The 21605-nt window shown below is 44.0% G+C and overlaps 1 protein-coding gene across 2 annotated transcripts in view; it reads left to right on the plus strand.

The window, feature by feature from the left end:
- KCNJ14 (potassium inwardly rectifying channel subfamily J member 14) overlaps positions 1 to 19667 on the plus strand; it is a 397058-nt gene extending 377391 nt beyond the window's left edge. For both annotated transcript variants that reach the window (XM_069637125.1, XM_069637130.1), the window contains exon 3: positions 14402 to 19667. In XM_069637125.1, coding sequence (XP_069493226.1) covers positions 14402 to 14968 — 567 coding nt within the window. In that variant the 3' untranslated portion in view covers positions 14969 to 19667. The remainder of the gene's footprint in view (positions 1 to 14401) is intronic.
- The last annotated feature ends 1938 nt before the right edge of the window (positions 19668 to 21605 follow it).

Below are 21605 nucleotides of genomic sequence, written 5' to 3' on the forward strand. Positions count from 1 at the left end.
GAATAGATTTAATGTTATCAATAAAATACTGATTAAAAGCTTTGCACTGATATTGAGAGGATTGCAGCCAACCTTGACTACACAAAGGAGATAGAAAAGACTGCACAATATGCAACAGTTCTCTAGGTTTATTGGAAGCTGGTAGTAATTCAGAAGCAAACACAGTTTTTTTTGCCTTAAACGTATCTTTTTATATCTAGTTGTAGCTGTTTTCAAATGTTGTAGATCAACAGGGGCAGACAACGTTCTCCAACAGGTTTCGAGGTTCCGACATTAAAAGTAAACCCGAATGTCCTTTTTTCCATTTAAATTCATGAAAGGGAAACACATCTTCTCAGACTGAAAGAAAGACTTCAGATAAGGCATTTAAAAAAATCATAAAATGAAATTCAATGATCCATTTGTATTTTGGAATTGATAACGTGCAATAATACCCACATTTAACTGACTTGAGTTTACACTTGGATCTGTTCCAAAATGTATCGTTCCTTTTAGAAAGACTACACATATTCTCCGGTAAAATAAGATTAAAAGAATCAAATAGACGGACCAGACCATGAAACAGGAAGAGTGGAACTCACCTAAGAAAGCAAAACATTATCTCTTCTCGATATAAATATATTAAAGAGAAATGTGTAGATATGTGTGTGTGTCTGTTCCAAATGTTCAGCATACTTCCCAACATGCTACAAACCTGGAAGTTGGCGTGTGGGTAGGTTCCGTGGTGTAGACAATGTAACAAGTATAAAATATAACTTTTTGGGATTTTCTTTTTTGCCGTCTGCAATGCTTACCCCTGCCATATGACACTCCATACTGTAGCTCTTCTATAGTTCTAAGTTCGTTGTTCCTAAAGTTCAGCAGTTCATGAAAACATCAGCAGTTCATTGTTTCTAAACTTTCTACACTATCAGCATTCTAACTGGTATTAGCAGCACTCACTTTCGAAGTCATGCCTGTGATACAATACAGTGCTTTTGTAGAAGTACGGGTGACAGGAAATGGTGCATGTCTCTTCAATAGTATCCGCAATGATGTTGTCCGTCACATCGTTGCAAATCTCTCATGACAATTACAGAAACTTAATTTCCCACGGACGTTGATAAATGTATACCATCTCAACAGTCGGAAGCTTACAAGCTTCAGCCCTAAACGTTTGGCACTTATGTTGAGGTCGCACCTGCCTCGGCTGTAGATCGGGACATCAATAATGTTGCTGTGCAATCTCAAGGCTCCAACTCAAAGTAGCTGGAACTTATTCACGCAATTCATGCTTTTCTCATGGTCAGCTTTACGTGGCTTGCTCCAGAGTTAGAAAGAAAAACAACCTGTTCACACTAGTTCCTACAGGAAAGACTAGCAATATTGTCTATAAAGGAGCACTGGTTAAGTTAATTAAATAAACTTCACACTAGGACTGAAGTAGGAATTTACCTGCTAGTTAAATATAAATGTGATACGCTCAAGGGGAACATCTAAGTATACTTTCTATAATGGGTTGGGTTGTGATTGGACATCTACTATCATGTGGAGAACTTATGCCCACCTCTAGTGCAAGTCATCTTCATTACCATTAGGTACAAGGTATACCATTGGCTCTCAAACTATATGGCCCTTTGTTATACAGCCCTCTACATTTGATTAGGCTCACTAGCAGCACATAAGCTCATACCCCAGGTGCCAGGAGGTGGACTTGACTTTACCTCCCCACCCATTTAGCGCAACAACTCTCATCACCATTGCCTTCTGCCATGAAAATTGTCTTTGAACTTGGCCTTGAAAAGTATCCTTGTCATTGGGAATATGAGGGAGTGCGAGCATGCTCTATCGTTATTCTGGAACACCATGCTCAACTTCTATTTTCATCCTTGGGTCACATGACAGGAGAACACGATTTGGTCCATTTTGCAGTATTTAATTGTCTTAAATGAATAAAACTTGGCACATAGAGTTGTATGCTTCTATTGATTTAGCTGAGAAGTAGTTCTCTCTCTTTGTTCAATTGAGAAATTCGAGCAATCTCCTCCTCTCAAATGGGCATCTACTTTTGGAAATTCTGCAATATTCAGGTCACTCTGAGGAATCACTAATTCTTGAACATGTATGAACACCAAGGAACACGTCCCTCCCCAATCCTCGGGTAGTTTCATGTAGGCCCTAGGCCCACAAGCCCAATATCGATCCATCAGAACAGTTGATCCTGCTCCCATTCTAGTAACGTCAACTGTAGTTTTGCAGCCTATGTTATCTCCCACATGCTTTTTTCCATGTCTCCGGATGCACAATGTCGCATTCGCTAATGATATCACAACCATAGGACTCGATTCATCTTCAACCCATGTCAACAGCTTGGCATGTTTGGCCCATGGCTTCAAACACCCATCGTTCACTCTCTGTACATCTTGTACATATTCTGGTTTTAGTAGATGAGCTACACAGGACATCAGTCCCTCTTCCCATCCCTTCTTGGATTTTACTCATCTGTAGACTAAGACTTGAGTTCATTCCCAAAATCCAGGTGACCCAGCTATTTCTGTTTTATCAGGGCAGTCCATTCTCTTTATCTATTTAATGACTACCTCTTCCTGTCCTGTCACCGATACGTAAGCATCTTGCTCGTCCGTGCAGGTTCCTTTTCCATCTGTGTAGTCTTTATATAATCATACTGGAACGTAAACAAACATTTCTATCTCCATCGTAGGGTAGCCCAACCTCCTTTGAATTATTGGCCTCTGGTCATACATACAAGATGAACGAGACACCTGGCATTGTGTTATGAAAATTCTCTAGAAATGAAAGTTCATACTGTATTCAAGGCATAGGGTAAGAGAGCGCAGACATAACAAATCTCCTTGGATGTTCTCTATCCCAACTTTCTCATGTGCTGATACCACATGTTATTACCCAAGTGTGCTGCATTGTCTAGATAGGTGTTTATTCCCTCACTACCTTCCTTCCTTAATCTCCCATATGCAAGTTTTGTGTCGTAAATCTCCCCCTGTCTCACCTTGGATCGCTTCTTGCTCTGTTCCGCGGGAGGATTCCTCTTGTGGACGGATCGGGTCTTGTATAGGCTCGCTCGAGTCTCGCCCGGCTCCAGAGCGCGTTCAGAGTTCCAGGAAGGTCGCAGTTCCAGGATGTCCAGGAAGAAAGTAGCGGTCGCTAAGGTTGAGAATTCCGGGAGCAGATTTAGAGGGAAAAGGTGGAAGGAAGGAAGAAGGGACCAGGAAACTAGGAATAGTGGATTCACCGAACAGCACACACACGTCTAGTCACTACCTAATGATAGCGTTGAGACGCGTGGGGCCACAGGGGCGTGGCCAATTTATAGAACGTGCCGTGTCCGACATAAAGGCTGGTGCGAGGCAAGTCACTTGGCACGGCCATGTTGGGAGTAACAAGGAATACAAGCCCCGTCGCGATAAGGACCAGGAAGTCCAGAAAGGGCAAGTTCTATGGTCCATGACAGCATGCCTCCTCCGAAGACCTGTTCCACCAGGTTTGCCCGGGTGCATGAGATGGAATCTTCTAAGCAATCAAGGGGTATTTAGGTTAGAAACTGGTTCCCAGGTTCTCTCGCTAGGAGGATATCCTTTCCATTCAACCAGGTATTGAAGTCGACCCCGTTTATACCTGGAATCGCATATTCTGGACACTTCATATTCCAGTTGATTGTCCACAATCACAGAACTGGGTCTGCAGGTTTTCCGGGTGGATCGGATGTAGGGTTTCAATACAGAAGTGTGAAAGACTGGGTGTATTCTCTTCCAGGAGTCTGGTAGCTTTAGCCGGAATGAGACAGGATTGATGATTTCCTTTATAGAAAATGGTCGATAGTACCGGGGGCTACTTTGTTTGGCCGCAGATGTCATGGTAATAGTTTCAAGGACAACCAGACTTGATCACCAACAGAATAAGAAGGCGCTGGTCTTCTTTTGGAGTCCGCATAACGCTTAGTGCGTGTCTGGGCCTCTTCCAATTGTTCCTTGGCTTCCTTGTGTATGTTGATGAGAGTCTCAATCCATGAGTTGAGAGTAGGTACTGGTGTGGGATGTGGAAGAACAGAAGGTAAAATGGATGGGTGAAAACCTTGACTGCAATAGAAAGGGCTGACCTTGACTGCTGAGTGATCGGAATTGTTGTAGGCAAACTCGGCCAAGGGCATAAGGAGAGACCAGTCATCCTGAACCTTGGTGGCAAAACAACGAAGATATTGCTCTAGAGTCTGATTTACACGTTCCGTGGATCCGTTGGTTTGTGGGTGATAACCTGATGAGAGAGAGCGTTGGATCCCTAGAATACGACACAGATGTTTCCAGAATTGTGAGACGTATTGAGGTCCTCGGTCCGATATGATCTTGGAAGGAAGTCCATGAAGACGGAAAATGTGTTCCAGGAAGATTCCAGCAAGTTGTGTGGAGGATGGTAGTTTATACAGAGGCGTAAAATGAGCCATATGAGTGAACAAGTCTATGGTTACCATGATGGTCGTGTATCCTCGGGAAGGTGGTAATTCAACAATGAAGTCTGTAGCAATGAATTCCCATGGTCTTGTTGGCAGCGATGGTTGCAGTAGAAGACCCGCCGGTCTCTTTTTATCATGTTTGTTTTGACTGCAGACAGCACAAGCTTTGATGTACTGTTGTACGTCGGTCTTCATTCCAGGCCACCAAAACTGTCTTTGTATAAAACGGAGGGTGTTAGTTATATCACGATGTCCGGAGTGAAGGGTATCATGGCAGAGGTTTATCATTCTTTGTTGTAATTTCTGTGTAGGAATGACCAGTGCATTGTCCTTGAATAAATATCCTTCCTTAACTCTTAGGTTCCATGGATTCTTCTTTGAAATATCCTTCCAGAGGTCAGAGGACTGGGTTTGCACTCTGATTTCTTCCAGGAGGTTGACTGCTTGAGCTACAAAGATCGTGTGGGGAAACATCTTAGGATAGGCCTTGTCTTCAGTGGTTACATAGTCAGGACGTCGAGATAAGGCGTCAGCAATCATGTTTTGTGATCCAGGAACATGAGTGATTTGGATTTTTTGGTACTGGGCAAAGAAGTAGGCCCAAAGCACCTGACGACTGTTCCTGCACTCCAACGACTGTAGAATTTGAACATTCCGATGGTCCGTGCGGACCTGAACTGGATATCTAGCACCCAGAAGTAGATGTCGCCATTCAGTGAAGGCTTGGCGGATGGCTAACAGTTCCTTTTCCAGCACGGAATAGTGTGTCTCACTGGGAGTCAGGGTTTGTGAGAGGTAAGCAATGGGGTGTTCCAGTTTATCCTCAAGTACCTGTTTCAAGACCGCTCCATGGCATAGTTAGAGGCATCTGTTTCCACTAGGAATGGGCGATTTATGTCGGGTTGGGCCAGGATAGGGGCTTGCGTGAACTCTGTCTTCAATCGTTGGAATGCTTTATCTTGCGGTGTGGACCAGATAAAGGGGGTGTCTTTCTTCAAGAGAGCAACGATCGGCTGAACGATCTCAGAAAAGGTAGAAATGAACTTCCGGTAGAAGTTGGCAAGCCCCAGGAAGGATTGAACTTTTTCACAGATGTGGGAGCGGGCCAAGCCAGTATGGCTTTCACCTTTGAAGGGTCCATACCAATTCCTTCTGGGCTAAGGATGAAACCTAGGTAGTGAACAGAAGTAACGTGAAACAAGCATTTTTCAGGTTTGGCTAAAAGTTTGTGTTCAGGAGTAGTTGTAATACTGCCTTTACATGTTCTTCATGCTTTAGAGGATCGTTGGAAAAGATCAATATGTCATTCAGATAGACAATGACGAAGAGGAATAACATGTCAGAAAACACCCTATCCATAAAGCGTTGAAAGACCTTGGGAGCATTAGCTAGTCCAAAGGGCATGACTATATATTCATAGTGACCAAACAGTGTTTTAAAGGCTGTATTCCATTTGTCTCGTTCCCGGACACGGATTAAATGGTAGGCACCCCGGAGATCTAACTTTGTGAATATTACGGCGCCTCTCACAGCTTCCAGGATATCCGAGATAAGGGGCAGTGGGCACCGATCTTTGAGGGTGCATTGATTTAAGCCACGATAGTCGAGGCAAGGTCTGAGTTCCTTGGTGTCCTTCTTGGGAACGAAGAACAACGAAGCACCCGCTGGAGATTTTGAGGGTCTTATGGTGCCATTTTCAAGATTGGTGTCCTGTTATTCTCGGAGGGCCTTTTGCTCAGGTTCGGAAAGAATGAACATTCTGCCGAAGGGAATCACTGCTGAGGGATCTGTATCTATGGCACAGTCTTCAGGTCTGTGAAGGGGTAACGCCTGGACTATGGCAGTTGAAAATACACAGTCTCTGGGACTTGTATGATATTGGAACCATGAGTGGTGTTTTTTGGTCTCTTAGTGGTTCTTTAGGAGGTGTCGAGGAGGGATCCAGGGATAGACAGTGGGACATACAAAACTCTGAGCCCAGGAATAGTGATCCTGCTGTCCAATTGATATACGGATTGTGGTTTTGTAACCAGGGCATACCCAATACCATGGATGTTCTCTATCCCAGATGTCGAATGTAATCCGCTCTTGTTGATGGTTTATGGAAAGTTGGATCTCTTTTGTCTGCAGGCTTATGGGTCCTGAAGAGAGGGGTCTTCCGTCGATTGCTTCCACCGGCTGCATGGTGCTTCGTATCTCGTACGGAATATGATGACTAACAACCCAGTCTTGATCAATGAAAATTCCCATAGCTCTGCAGTCCACCAAGGCCAGAATGCGATAGGTTTTATTCTTGGAGGGCGACAGGAAGGCCTGTAGTATCACCAAATTGTTTTGTCCAGGAGAGTTCAAGGATGGAATTGATGTGGAGCAAACATCTCTCTCCCGACACCTCGCTCCATCTAGGATCGGGAGCTGGCATTTCCCGAACGCCGTGGAGGGGCTAGAGGACATTCTCTAACAAGGTGTCTATCCGAGGCACAATACATGCACAGGCCTGTGTGGATCCTTCTCATCCTTTCCTGTGGGGAAATAGGTCCACGGAAGGCTCCTATTTGCATGGGTTCCGGATCTATGTCAGGGGTTGGGGCAGGATCGGTTTTTACAGAAGTCTCAAGGGAGTTCTTTTGAAAGGATATCTTGGTCTTTCTTCTTTCAGCCTTTCTTTCCTGGATTCGGAAGTCTATTTGCATGGCTAGATCCATAAGAGCATGGAATGAGCTAGGACGAGCCACTCTAGCTAATTCATCCTCTATATCCTCATTTAGACCCCTGCGAAACAGAGTGAAACTTGCTTCTGAGGACCAATCTGCTTCCTTGGCTAGTTGTTTGAATCTAGTAACATACGTTAGCATATCCTGGGATCTCTGTCGGAAATCAAGTAACTGTTCCTGAGCACTATAAACCTGTTCTGGGCGGTCGAACATAGTTTTGAGTGCCTGGATAAATCCCTCATAATCATCCAGGAGGGCATCTCCAGAGTTGACTAGGGGAGTGGCCCAGGTCAACGCATTCCCTGTGAGTTGCGAGATTATGAAGCCCACCTTTGCCCCGGAAGTTGAAAAATAGTAGGGCTTAAAAGTAAAATGCACCAAGCAGGAATCCAGGAATCCACGTAATGACTTTGCCGAGCCATCATATTTGTCTACCACTCCACCCAGTAACACAGTCTCCTTGTTAGCGGAGTCGCGAGACAAAACAAGTTGCTTTAACGCAGCATTCTCTGCTTTTAAGTTCTGCACTTCAGTTGTTAGTTCTTGCATGCCACGCATGAGGTCCTGGACTGCTTTCTCCATAGCAGTATCAGTGTCGATTGTTTGGCGCCTCAAACTGTTGGAAATCTCCCCCCCATCTCACCTGGGATCGATTCTTGCTCTGTTCCGCGGGAGGATTTCTCTTGTGGACGGATCGGGTCTTGTATAGGCTCGCTCGAGTCTCGTCCGGCTCCAGAGAGCGTTCAGAGTTCCAGGAAGGTTGCAGTTCCAGAATGTCCAGGAAGAAAGTAGCGGTCGCCAGGGTTGAGAATTCCGGGAGCAGATTTAGAGGGAAAAGGTGGAAGGAAGGAAGAAGGGACCAGGAAACTAGGAATAGTGGATTCGCCGAACAGCACACACACGTCTAGTCACTACCTAATGATAGCGTTGAGACGCGCGGGGCCGCGGGGGCATGGCCATTTTATAGAACGTGCCGTGTCCGACGTAAAGGCTGGTGCGAGGCAAGTCACTTGGCACGGCCATGTTGGGAGTAACAAGGAATACAAGGCACGTTGCGATAAGGACCAGGAAGTCCAGAAAGGGCAAGTTCTATGGTTCATGACAGGTTTGTATACTGTCCATGAAGTGAATCAAAAGTAGTTTTTATAGTTGGAAGAACCAAAGTGTCATCTGCCTTATTAGGACCAATATGATAGAGAGTGTCAAACAGGAGGAACAGAAAGACAAAAGGAGTAATTGTACAGGCATATACTATGCACAAGACCATTGACATCCATCTGTTGTGCTATCCTGGTGCTGGCTGCACAAGTTCATTTTCTAGAATCATGCCAACTTCTGCATGCCTCATTTCTACTATAATCAGAAGAGAATTATTTTACTCTTACAATTGCAGTATCTGTTCTATTATAGCGAATATCATCATCTCTTCTGACAAGAGCAGGATAAGCTCGAAGGATAAATACAAACCAGCAAGCACAAGCCTATGCACATCACTATCAGTTAATGGAGTTGCCCACTTATAACAGGTATGCACCAAGGAATGAACATGGATACTGCTCTTGTTTCCAATTTCTGATCAAGAACTGACATTTAGGCATAACTTTGATGCATCAATGTGATTCTAAAGTTAATTTTTCAAAGGATTCCTGTTATCCTCAGCAAGGGTTTGCACTCCTGCTAAATTATCTATAAGGAGTGTCCGTTTGCATCACCGTCCAAATGCAAAATCAGAATTAACAGCTCGTCATTTTGTCATCCTTCTTCTTGGTCATTGATCGAGTTTGCACATGCTGAAATTCTTCTTGTCTTGCTTCTGGATCAGCAATGGTGAGAGGGTAGGTCTCACCTTTATATGTTTTCACATCACTTAAGTGAAGCCAAACTCGCCAGCCTTGGACTTTTACTTCTGAGGGGGGGTTACATTTTCAACACAAAAGGGGCCATGAAAAAGTGGCTTGTGCCACTTTCTGGTGAAATTCTTGGTTAGGAGAGAATCACCAACAAGCAATTTGGGTACCGATAAAGGTTTGAGTGATCCGGTTGCTGAATTGTCTTCATCTGTGTCCTGAGACCAACCCCCCTGACGCCTGACTTGATCTGAAATGAGAGAGATGCTAGATGTCATACATGTCAAATATTCTTTCAATTCATCACCTAACATTTGAGCTACGCTCTGGGCATCACATCTACTTCTAGATGGAGGAGTAAGGGGCGTTCTCATCCACCTTCCTGTTACTAGCTTGTGAAGGGTGAGGTGATGGTCTGAACCAGGCTGATTCTGAAGGGCATATAAAGCTAAGGCAAGGCAATATAGCCATCCCTTCTTCAATGTCAATTTAATCTTGGCAATTCTTTCTTTCAGGAGGCAATTGAGTACTTAATAGGAGCCCTATCTGTTCAAATACTTCATTATCAAAATGTGGCCCATTGTTGGATCTCAGCACTTCACACACCCCCCATCTTGGAAGGACCTCACGTACTAAAAACTTTGCTGTGCAAGTGGCATCAGGGTGTGTACATGGACCTGCCTCAATTCACCCCGAAAAGGGACACATCACCACTATCAGATACCTATAGCCATTACACACTGCAGCATATCGACATAGTTAATATGTAAATGATTAAACTGACCATTCGGTCGAGGTATCACCCCTCTAATCGTTCTCAGTGTATACCCAGCCGTAAACATTTGACACACAATGCAGTTCCCTATATATAGTTCAACGTCCTCATATAAATTCGGAATGAACCAGTCCTCTGCAATCATAGCAGCAAGACTCTCTCTAGTTACATGCACAGGGTAATGCAGCTGTTCAAGCTCTACCTTTAGTAATGCTACTGGCGTCACCGGTTTTCCAGTGCTATTCTGTCGCCATTATGCTTCTGGGGGGGGATAAAGAACACCCCCTTCGTTTCCATAATTCCTGTTCTTCCTGTGGTGCACTTCCTTGAATCTACATTAGTTAGGTCATAGGTAATCTATTAAACCCTTCTTGCATCACCATGGTCTTGACTACTTTCTCTTTGATACTCCGAGTATCAAAACTTGAAATATCTGGAGAATATGCAACCCTTTTGGCTTCTACCTCTGCGGCTTCGTTCCCGCAAGAAATAAAATCTGTTCGCTTAGCGTGAGCTGCGCATTTAATGACTGCTATGTCCACTGGGAGTTGTAGTGCCTTAATAAGCCTATCCAATAAGGATGTGTGCTGCACTGGAGTGCCATCCGCTCAGAGGTAGCCCCTCCTTTTCCAACATGCTAGCCCTGCTTGTACGGTTGACGTCACATAGGTGGAGTCACTGTACACCGTCACTTCCTGCCCTTTGTGTTTCTCGAGCACAACAGTAAGTGCTACCAATTCTGCTGCTTGCACAGAAAAGTTAGTCGGAAGCCTACAACTTAAAATTCCCCATTCAATCTATGCCTCACTACAATTGTGCCAGAATGCTTTTCCCCACTATCTGATCAATTTTTGAAGAACCATCAATAAAGAGGATTTCCCCTCCTGACAAAGCATTTTCTTTCACATAGGGTACATCATCATAAAATTCAACATAATTAGCAAAGTCATGCACTTGATCGCCTTCTGCTATAGGTTCAGCTATAAAAGTGGCAGAATTCACTATTTTACATCTGACAATTTTAATTACTGGGTTCAAAAACATTACTTCAAAGGCGGGAGCTCTTTGGGATGTCAATGTACCTTTAGGTTTCTCTAAAATTGCAAACAGAGCATCCCCTACAAAGAGGGTCATAGAGCAGCCCATAACAATACTTGTAGACTTCTCAATTACGAACGCGGTGGCTACCAATGACTGTTTGCAAGGAAAGTGTCCTTTCATAACTGGGTCTACAATCCCACTGTAATACGCTAGAGCAGAGGTCGCCAAATGGTCGATCGCGGGCAACTAGTAGCTCGCCTGAGCCTTTTCAGTCGCCCATGCTGGAAATACCAAAAAAGAAACACTTTCCTAAATTATATTATTTAATGGTGCATTTTCCATGTTCAGGATACGAACCCTGGTTCTCCCAATTGCGGGCAGAGAGCTTAGCTGCTTTGCCACTTGGGGCTGCTTGTAAATCCATGACAGATGTCAGTATCACCTTCTACTTCTGCAGGCCGCCTGTAGTACCACAGTTGGACTTGTGCAACACTGTCTTGATTAAGCAAGCTGCTCTTGTTTGCCAGAGATGTTGGAGGGGCTGGGGCAGGATCAGGATCATTGTGACCACGCAATTAAAATATCACAGTAGCACTGCCGCTCGCCTGGAAATGTTCAAAATAATATTTAAAAAATTGTCCAATTTCTTTCATGTGGCTTCTTTCCAAACTCCACACTACATTTCCACTTGAAATCACTTCCATGACACAGTTACACCCACTTTTAGTACATTAAGCGATCCATAGACAGGCTGTACAGTAGAAGCCTACCAGGGTAGCTCAGCAGGTTGACAGGCCAATGCTGAGATGTTATATATTCACAACTACAGGTTGTTAATCGTATGACTTTTTGCAATGCCTTATAAAAAAAGTGCTATAAAATGTGTTTGGCCAGGGTATGGGTTGGGCTGGTTGCTTGATTATATTCAGGGAAGAGCTGGGGATATTTCTGCCCCTGTAGTGAAAATCAAATGTTGGCATCCATGAACCCACAGTTTAATTTCCTAAAAACTGCTGTCAGCATAACAGAAGCATTTATTTGTGATTAACCAGTCTGACAAGCATATAACATCTTTATAAATATAACTTGTGCTAAAAAACAGAGGGGCACACAAATAACAGAGTATGTGTGGTGTCTGACAAAAAAACATTTCAAAGAAAACTTGTGAACGCAAGCAGCATTTTTCAATTTGGAAATTACTTTTGTTTTTTTATGGAACTGTGAAATGCACATTTGGGAAAAACAATAGTGTGCCTAGCATGTAGAAAACCTGCTTAAAACGCAAAGGAAGAGGCACAAAAATTACAGGATATATGTGTGGTAGTCCAACAAATGTCTGTCTTTTTGAGACAGCTACTAATAAATAAAAATGCAACAAAGAGGTTTTTGAAGTTCTTAATATAATCATAAATCCATATGTTATTCGATCTGTTTAAAGAGGGGAAAAAATCGGTCCCAAAAAAATCGGTAAAAACTCAGAGGTTTATAAATATCCCTACCCCGATATCGCCCGCTAGTAGCTCTCCACTGTTGGCCTCCACTACAAGTAGCTCTAGCTAACATAAAGGTTGGAGAACCCTGCGCTAGAGGCTTGTACCCTAATGTAGTCTTTTGTGTAACTACTGCTGTCATGATTATCCCATTCGTGTGCGAAAATAAATAAAACTCCTCAGCATAATTGGGGATTTCCAAAATGGGGTCTGTGCAAATTGCTTTTTTCAACTCCTCAAACCCTTCCTCAGTCCATTCTATTTTTACTTTGTTCATTTGTGCCTTCATTAAAGCATGCAAAAAAGGTCTCATGTACGAACTGTAATCAAACAGCCAGGCTCTAACATAGTTGCATAGTCCCAAAAAGTGTTGCATCTGCTTCACTGTATCTGAAATCAACTGACCTATGTATAACACCTCTTCTTGACAGTACTGTAACTTCTCTTTGTCTACCTTGTATCTTTGTCTGCAAGAATAGCCATCAACTGAATAGAATCTTGTCTGCAATCATCTTCCGTCGTGCTACAAATTAAAATGTCATCTACGTACTGTATCACTGCACTTTTAAGAACAATATTGCCTAAGTCCATCTGCAAGACTCTATTAAAGATCGATGGAGACTCGCAATACCCCTTGGGCAAACTAGTATGTTTCAGTCGAGTTTGGCGAAACGCAAAAGAAGTCAAGTCTTGTGAGTCTTTGTGCAACGGGATTGTGAAAAAGCATTCTTCAAATTGATCACTGTGAAGCCAAAGCTTCCACTAGAATACTACAACGTATCATCGCCAGATTAGGAACTAAAGAAAACTCTGCCTCTATAATCTGGTTAATCAATCTCATATCTTGTATAAATCTCCATGACCCTCCTTTCGATTTTTGGATCCGATACACTGCACAATGATTCCGATGGCACAGAATACCTTGTTTCATCAGTGCTGAAATGGTCTTAAATATACCCTCATCAGCCTCTCGAGACATGTGAAAGTTCACTCGATTCTTTATTTCATCATCAGTTTCTATATGGATCATGCATCTTCTTAAGCCAATCTTCTCAGTGCGTCACGCTCGCTTCTTGTGACGTCACCAACTCCTCTTTCTCTCATTTCTATATTCCTTCAGGGTGCTCCTCCATTAGATTGTCATCTCTCCCGGAATACATCTAATAGGGTTTTCCTAATGTATACTTGTTCTCAAAGATTCGCCGCAGAATGGTCACTACTGGCGGTGTCAAGCATGGCACAATTTCAGGCATCCAGCATACTGGTGGTAGGGGGGGCAGGACTCCCTGCAGAGGCATGTGGCTGCTCCTCTACAACGTTCTGAAAGGTAAAGGACAGTTGAGGTTTTACCAAGCGACTCAAATGTACGAAACAGATCTAGGCCACAAAGCTTTCTGTGAGGAACAGAAAAGTTTTAATTGTTTGCTTAATGCAGAGATTTCTTGAGAGTGCAGGGCTTTTCAATAGAAGGCCGCACTGAAGTAGATCCATTGGTGTACTACGTGCAGTTTATCTTACTTTAGCTCTTGACATGACCTGTTAATTACAAAGTCCGTAACTGTTCCATAAAACATATTTGGATACCTCTGCTTTGTTTAGTTTAACTGAATTTTCTGAAGTGATGCACTTTGGATTCACTCTTAGAAATTCTCCCATGTCTGTATCCAAAGGTTCACAACCACTTCTGCACATCTGGGTTAGGTGAATACATTTCATGCTAAATCCCTTGCCAGTATGGTGCTGTTAATGGAATTTTTTCTCTCAATATGAGTTTCAGTGACTTAGATCCACCATGGCAATAAATTAGCAATTCCAATCAATCGAAAGGTGAGTGTAGTAACGACAAAACAACCATCTAAGAGGACATTCTTGGTGTGTACTGCATGCATGATGTACAAGAAAGATTTGCAAAATTCTTTAGAGATGTGGATGTATTATCTTGATACGCTGGGGTTCAGATATTATGAATAAGAATGTTTGTTTATGCTTGGTTGGTTTTTTAAATGACTTTAACCATTTTCTCCATCTGTTTTGTCTCTCTCCTTGTCCTCTACCCTGAAAACCCCCAGCCTAGGATCACCCCAGAAGGAGAGTATATCCCGCTGGACAACACAGATATCAACGTGGGTTTTGACAGTGGCACAGACCGGATTTTTCTGGTGTCCCCAGTCACCATTGTTCACAAGATTGATGAGGAAAGCCCCCTGTATGAGTTTAGCAAAGCTGAATTGGAGGCGACAGACTTTGAACTGGTTGTAATCCTGGAGGGCATGGTGGAGGCCACTGCCATGACCACACAGTGCCGCAGCTCCTACCTCCCCAACGAGATCCTGTGGGGCTACCGATTTGAGCCAGTCCTCTTTGAGAAGCGTAACCACTATGAGGTGGACTACTACCACTTCCACCGGACCTACGAGGTGCCCAGCACACCCATCTGTAGTGCCAAGGAGCTTGCTGAGAGAAAATATACCCTTGCTAGCCACAGCTCCTTCTGCTATGAAAACGAGGTGGCCCTAAGCTGTGTTTCCGAAGAGGAGCCACCTGGCCTTTCAGAAACAAATCTCTGCACTCTGGTCATGCCACCTGAAATGGATTTGAGATCTGTCAATCACCTGGAGGATGTGCTTATGACATGATAGACCACACTCTGGCTCATCTTGCTATAGTCCTCGTTGAACTGTGCTCTGTTCAGTGCTGTACTTGCAGAACCCGCTGATTGGGAAGAGGGACTTCCCAGTAAACGAAAGTTGAGGGATGGAATAGCCCTCCTAGGAGGCGGGCTGTCACTGTTCATTTCAATTTTTCCTTTTCTATAAAAAAAAGGTGTACCATGAGGAAATTGACTAAATGGATCCTAACACAAATGTCATTATAATCCCATCCACCCAACACTATTTGCTGGCCTGAATCTGTTCACGGCTGCTGGTAGGATGGATAAACACAACTGAGCCCACACGTACAACTGCTGATGGCGAGCCAAGGAAGTAGCACCATGCTAGGTGGTTTTAGGCTGCTTTAATCTGCAAACTTCACTTTGTGACTTTTGTTTAGAAGTTCACAGGAGATGCTGCAGCTGTTCCAACAGTGGTTCTGACTTCAAGGCACTCACTGAGTGTCAGGGATCTTGCCTAATCATGAATGTGGTCCTTGTTTCTAATGGGGGCGGGGGGTATTTTCTCGATTCAATAGGACCCTAATTCCATCTCGCATCAAAGAGGTTCACTCAGGTTCGTACTTAAAGAAAGACACACACATGAATCTCCACAACATCACACGCCATTACACACTAGCTCATTGATATATGGCCGTCTTCCAAGCTATGGCATTAATCTCCGGGGGCTACACATGATATAGTCTCTGTGACATGAGCCTATAGATTACCATTCATTGAGAAGTTGCGCTCAAACATTTCATTCGGCTGTGATCCATGAAAAATAGTAGTCTGGTTATTAAGGGCACTAGACCGTTCACATGAAACTGTACTGTGCATTAGCTCTGGCATTCAGTTGGTGAGCTTGAGGCTGGCAGCGTTAAGTTGGATTTGTATGAACTTGTACATGCATAGAGATGACCATTCTGAACTCCATGGCAGCCGTACGTGAGCATGGGTAATGCTTTCCAGCCACAACTGTTCAAACATCAACCTCCTTAGGGTTTGCTGCTCCATGACAAGGCTAAAAAAGGTCCATGGGTCGTGCCTTCAATGGTGGGGAAGGACTCACCACTAGAAGGGAGAAGACAGGGGCAAAAATAATCTCCCAGAGAGACTAAAATAATTTAAGCACTTTCTTGCTATATTGCAACATCATAGGAGATTTTATGAAAATGTTGTATAGCACTAAATGCCTTTGACGAGAATTCCAAGTCATTGAATATGGCTGGTGGCTACTCACGGACATGAAATTACACTTGAAAATGGAGGCAGTACGCACGGTACACGGTAAAGAACCAAAGCATAGGAGGAGAAACGTGTTCCACAAACTATGTTTTTCTACCACCACCCACATACACCCCACATCTTTGCAAAGGAAAGTCAACAGGGATACAAATAGCATGTTGCTCACACAAGCAACAATCTACCCCTTTTACATGAAGACGAAGGGGAGTCCTTGGCTACATTTGTGAGAGTTAAAGTAGAACCTTGTAGTGTGAAGGAAGTCTTAACCGCAGTGAATGCATCACCAGATGTACTGATGTTTTCTTCCAAATGACAGCGCAGAGGTTTTGACACTAGACACATGCCAGACAAGTCTGATCCAACCCTTGTTGCACTGGGTGTATAATGACGATGTTTGTCGACCATTTGCATGGTTTAATAAATCAGTCTTTACTGGAGGTTTTTGTCTAGGCTATTGGCATAGAATCATTGTGCTTGTAATGTTATAAGTCCTTTATCAAGGCCTACATGGACCAACTACGCAACACTTGTTGGCAATTGATTCAGCAGTGTAACATTGCCCATTAATCAAATAAACCAAGAAACTGATGCTCAAATTCTCCACAGTTTACAGCGGAAATCGATGTAAGGGTCCTCCGCATCTTTTTTTGTCTATGTTCATTTTACTCACAAACACACTGATGCAGCGCATACTTGGCTACGCCTAGAGGCTCTAGCCATGGACCATTGCATATTCCAAGTCAACGCTTTTATAAAAAAAACACATTAATTTCAGAAATGGGACAGAGCACCCAAGAAATATGGTCTAGCGTTGCCCTTTTAAGGGTTCTAAAAAGAGACACGGGTGCACCGCCAAAAGCGTTGCTTCCACTACGCCACCCTGTGCACAGAAATATAGAAAATGTTCAGGAATGGGCGAACAACGTAGCTGAGCTACCAGCGTACACAGTCTGGGCTCAAAGCAGATGAGATGATGTATCAGTTGGACACCAAGGTTGTTCAATTACTGGTGGGTTCAGTAAGACCCATTTTCTGATAGGAAAGGACGGCAAGGAAAGCTGTCCTATAACTGGGGTGTCTAATGAAAGGTGTGCTTGCTTATGCATTTAGATCATTTAGCTACATTACGTCACTGTGCTGCTGATGTTGGGTCCTTTGCCACATTCCAAAATCAAAGGAACACACATTCAACAGTGGTAGTAGGTGCATCGTTCCCTCGGGTGCTGGATTCAAAAGCAAATTGTGCCTCATTAGGTGTAGAATAGGAATGCTTGCTCCTTGAAGATTCAGTGGCTGTCAGGGTCTTCTGGGCTGGCGGCCAGGATGCTCGGTTCCCACTGGCCTCAGGGATCAAAATGTCTATTTATGGTGATAGGTATTTTGAGAGTACCCTGATCTCTGATTTCTGGCAGAGGTGTAGTGGTAGGGCCACTGTCTGTTCTATATCCCCCATCCCCTGGAACACAGCGGGGCAACAGGCAAATAAACACCGAGCTTACAGCTTACATGGAGGATCCTAAGAGGAGATGAAAAACGTCTTGCACAAGAAAACCCAAAAGTCTGGGCTGCAGGTAGATGCTCGGGAAGCAAGAGATGGGGACGCAGAATGAACAGAGATGGGAGGATGTCAGACCAGACACATTAACATGGAAGGGTTTGGACGACGAAGATAAACACCGGGGAGTGTGCACAAAGCAAGGAAAGCCGCAATCCATGCTTAAGCACTCTGGGGTCTGAGAAGGCCATGGACGGGGCCCTGCTTCAAGCCATGGTAAATGGGCCATCGTTTTTAGACTTCTGCCGAAGATTTGCATTATTTATTTTTGTTTATGAATGCCCATTGGATGTGAGATAGATTTTATTTGCAGAGCTGGAATGAAGAGCGAGAGAAGTGCAGAGTTTTAACTAAAGAGGCATCGTTTTGAGTATGACAGTATTTCTCATGGAACAGTGCTGGAGAATTTTCCTCCAGATCGCCACCAATCTATTAGTTTGGTGGTGCGGTAAAAGTGGAGGCCCAATACTCCCTTTTGTGTATAGCATTTTAAATTGCCATTTATTTGGCGAAGACTACTTGGCCATGTAAGAAAAATGGGTGTAGAAACCTGGGCCTCCTTGTGCGAGAGATGATCACTGAACCACTACAATATAGCAATAATACGGCTGACAAGCCAAATGGAAAATGGACAAAGCGGTGGGAGGAATGGGAGTGACGAATAAAGCAATGGGTTAAAGGGCACTCCAAAAGATAGGGGAACTGGAGGCAGAGTCAAGTAGCCAAAGAGAGATGGCCGGGGAGGTTCAACCATAACTAAAGTAAGATCTGATTCCTCTCACAAGGAGCACCCAAGATAACGGGTGCATAGACTATGTCATGGTGTAAGGCGTCAGTCTGTGAATGACAGACTACAGCGTAGAGCAAAGATGGGTCATGGGGATACCTGACAAAGGTAGAAGCGGGTAGCCGTAAGCATGAAATAGTGGTTAATGTAAGCGAGACGCACATACAGCTGCATGAACTGATCAAATAATAGCCCAATGTACTGTTGCGAATGCATGGTATGGGAGGGTGAATAATACAGATGGGTGCTTCGCGTTGTGCACATACTGGTCAAAAGCGCTGCCCGTTGGAGTAGGTGGGGTCTTGTAGTCGAACATAGCAGACACTAAGGCGCCGATTCACAGAACATTTTCCTATGGGATTGCACCATTATAAAACACTTCCATGAATCAGGCCTTAAGCATCAAGTAGAGTATGGTGTATCTGGAACTACGTCATTGGGTCTATGGTATACCATTTGCTTCGGGGTGATTTGCAGTGAATTGATGATATTCCAATGGATTCCTGGAGACATGGTTTCCAAGCCCTCGCTCTCAATTTACGAGATGTACAGATTAACTCAGGATAAACATTATTCAGGCCCACATCAAGTTTGATTCATGAAAATATGACACACAATGTGACACAGGAAGCTAGTGCTTTGGAGCACATGTGCTTCTCCTTTGGCTGTTGAGTGTGTGAAAACATTGTGCAGGGACCTAAAAGTGCAGAAGGAGAACCCAGCAGATGTTTTGACCACCACAAAGTATCATCTAACTTTGCCCCATGGTCAGAGGATGATGGCTCCAGACCCAGTCAAGACTGGTCAACACTCACTCTAAGCTGCCCCTCCCCCCACCACCCTGAAAAGCACAAACTACGCTGAAAGTGTTCTTTAAAAAAAAAACATTGATGGAAAGCAACAATTCAGTCCAACACAGCAGCTGACTTGCTCCGCCAGCGCTTCCACGGGACTTCGCAGCTCTACCTCTTTGGGGTTGTCCTCGACTCATTTTTGCTGTTGTATCACTAGGCTGTTTACATTTCTTTGTCATCTTACACTTTCCATGAATATTTCAGGGATGTTTTTAAAAATAAAGAACTGATTTTTGGGGTGTTTACAGCCAGTTACGCGTTTTCATTTCCATTTGGAAGGAATGGAAGAGGCGATGATGATTCAAAGGACGAGACTATCGGTCTGGAGGAAGAAAAGAGAGAGCGGGGGCTGCAAGAATAAGAGTATGAATGGACTGTGGTGGTAATAAAGGGATGGCATGGTCTCAAGATTACATTGAGCAACAGAGAGAGTAATTTCTGGCAAAAATGCTTTGTGTGTGAGTGTGTAGACAAGAGGGTGCGACTGGGCAGAAGCACAATAAGTGGAATGAAATGAAGGCTGTGGAGGGCAAGCATAGGATGCTGGAGAGAGAGCGAGCTGGGAGGGGGGACACAGGTCATGGGTGAGGGACAAAAAGGTACATGGAGGATGGATGAGGTGCGAGAAGGGCCTGCTACTGTTGGGAAGTGAGGGGAGCCGGTGGGAAGAGGAGCACTGAAGAAGAAGTTGAGAGAATGGATGCTTGAAGAGGAAGATGTTCAAAAGATGAAGGGGTGAGCGATTGGGAGTGTCGGGAAGAGTGAATGAAGAAAGGGCTAATGGAGACAGGGATGAAAGAATGAAGGGGAATGGAGACAGGGAATAGCTGAGGCCCACGGAAATTGAACCGCGCCTAACGTTGAACAGTAAAATGTGGTGGAAATGCCACGGCGAATTGTTGATGACAGACTCACTGAAACATGCCCCCATAATCAGGTGAGAGGGTGTTATAGTGTATGCTGCCTGCTTACATAGCACTTTATACCACTGTCAAGGTTTCTCAATGTGCTGAGATGGAAGAGGAGATAGGAATGGGGCACTACAGGAAGAGAAACAGTAGCACAAAGTGAAGGAGACAACATACGGTGCTATGTTGGTTGCTTTTATGGCCCGTTACACCGCTGCCAGACCACAAGGTGCTGTGGGTAAAGAGGAGGTATGGAGGATACACATTAGGAAAGAGAGAGTAGCACAAGGAAGGCGACAAGCTAAGGAAATTATGCTGCATTTCAATCCTATCTCTCCATCTTGGTTATCCACAGTAACTTCATAAACATTCATTAGCTTTGCCCATGGGATCAACAGACAACTTAGGCCTCACAAAGTTTTATTTAAGTAAATGTATTGAACAACTCAAATGAGTCCAAGCTTTAGAGTTAATGGACTGAAGAATGAGGTGTTTTCAAAACAACAACAAAAACGTAGCAATACCAGCTTGCTAAGGAACCTGGTCCATCAGACCATCCCAGAATCCCCTCGGGTTCTGTCTTCTCAAACAAGATCAAGAGTTGGGTTGACAAGAGTCATTGACAATCAATGAGGTTTTAAGTGTCCATTTGGTTTCTTTCTTAGTCGCCTTGGAATTCTTCTTTGCCATTGCTGCTGTCAGAATACAGAAGTCTCCTTAGGTGCTCCTCCCCACCTTCCATACACATAGATTCCGGGGTTGGTGGAAGTCATGTCACACTTGGATCACATTCCCCCAGATCTCATTTGCCCATGCAGCTTTAGGGTTACCCCTCCCTACCCCCACCCATGAAATGCTGCCAAAAGGCTCTTCGACCGTTGTTGGCAGCAGAGATTGAACAGTTCCATCTGCAGGACCTATCTATTCTCCCTCTCATCCTCCTGGACTGTTTCCATTTCTGGTATATCTCCTTCCGCTTCCCTCTCATAGATCATCCCACTTAATTTCCCCAACTAGCTTCTCTCCCCCAGGGTGATTCTGGCTTTTCAACCTTCTGGATTCCTTTGTTCTCTTTCTGATCTATCCATGGTTATTGCTTGGGTCTTTCTTGTGATGTTTCTTTTTCTGTTCTCTAACTCACCTTTTATTGATATCTCCTGATCTATCTGCTTTGTGCCATTCCCATTTCTCTCATTCCCCTACCCTAGATGTTTCTACTTCTATTGTCTCCTTTCCTTTCCAGAAATGTTCTATTCTTCTTATTCCTATCT

Source organism: Ambystoma mexicanum, chromosome 1q (assembly GCF_040938575.1).
Source record: "Ambystoma mexicanum isolate Mex_15411 chromosome 1q, UKY_AmexF1_1, whole genome shotgun sequence".
In the NCBI taxonomy this organism is placed as follows: Eukaryota; Metazoa; Chordata; class Amphibia; order Caudata; family Ambystomatidae; genus Ambystoma; species Ambystoma mexicanum.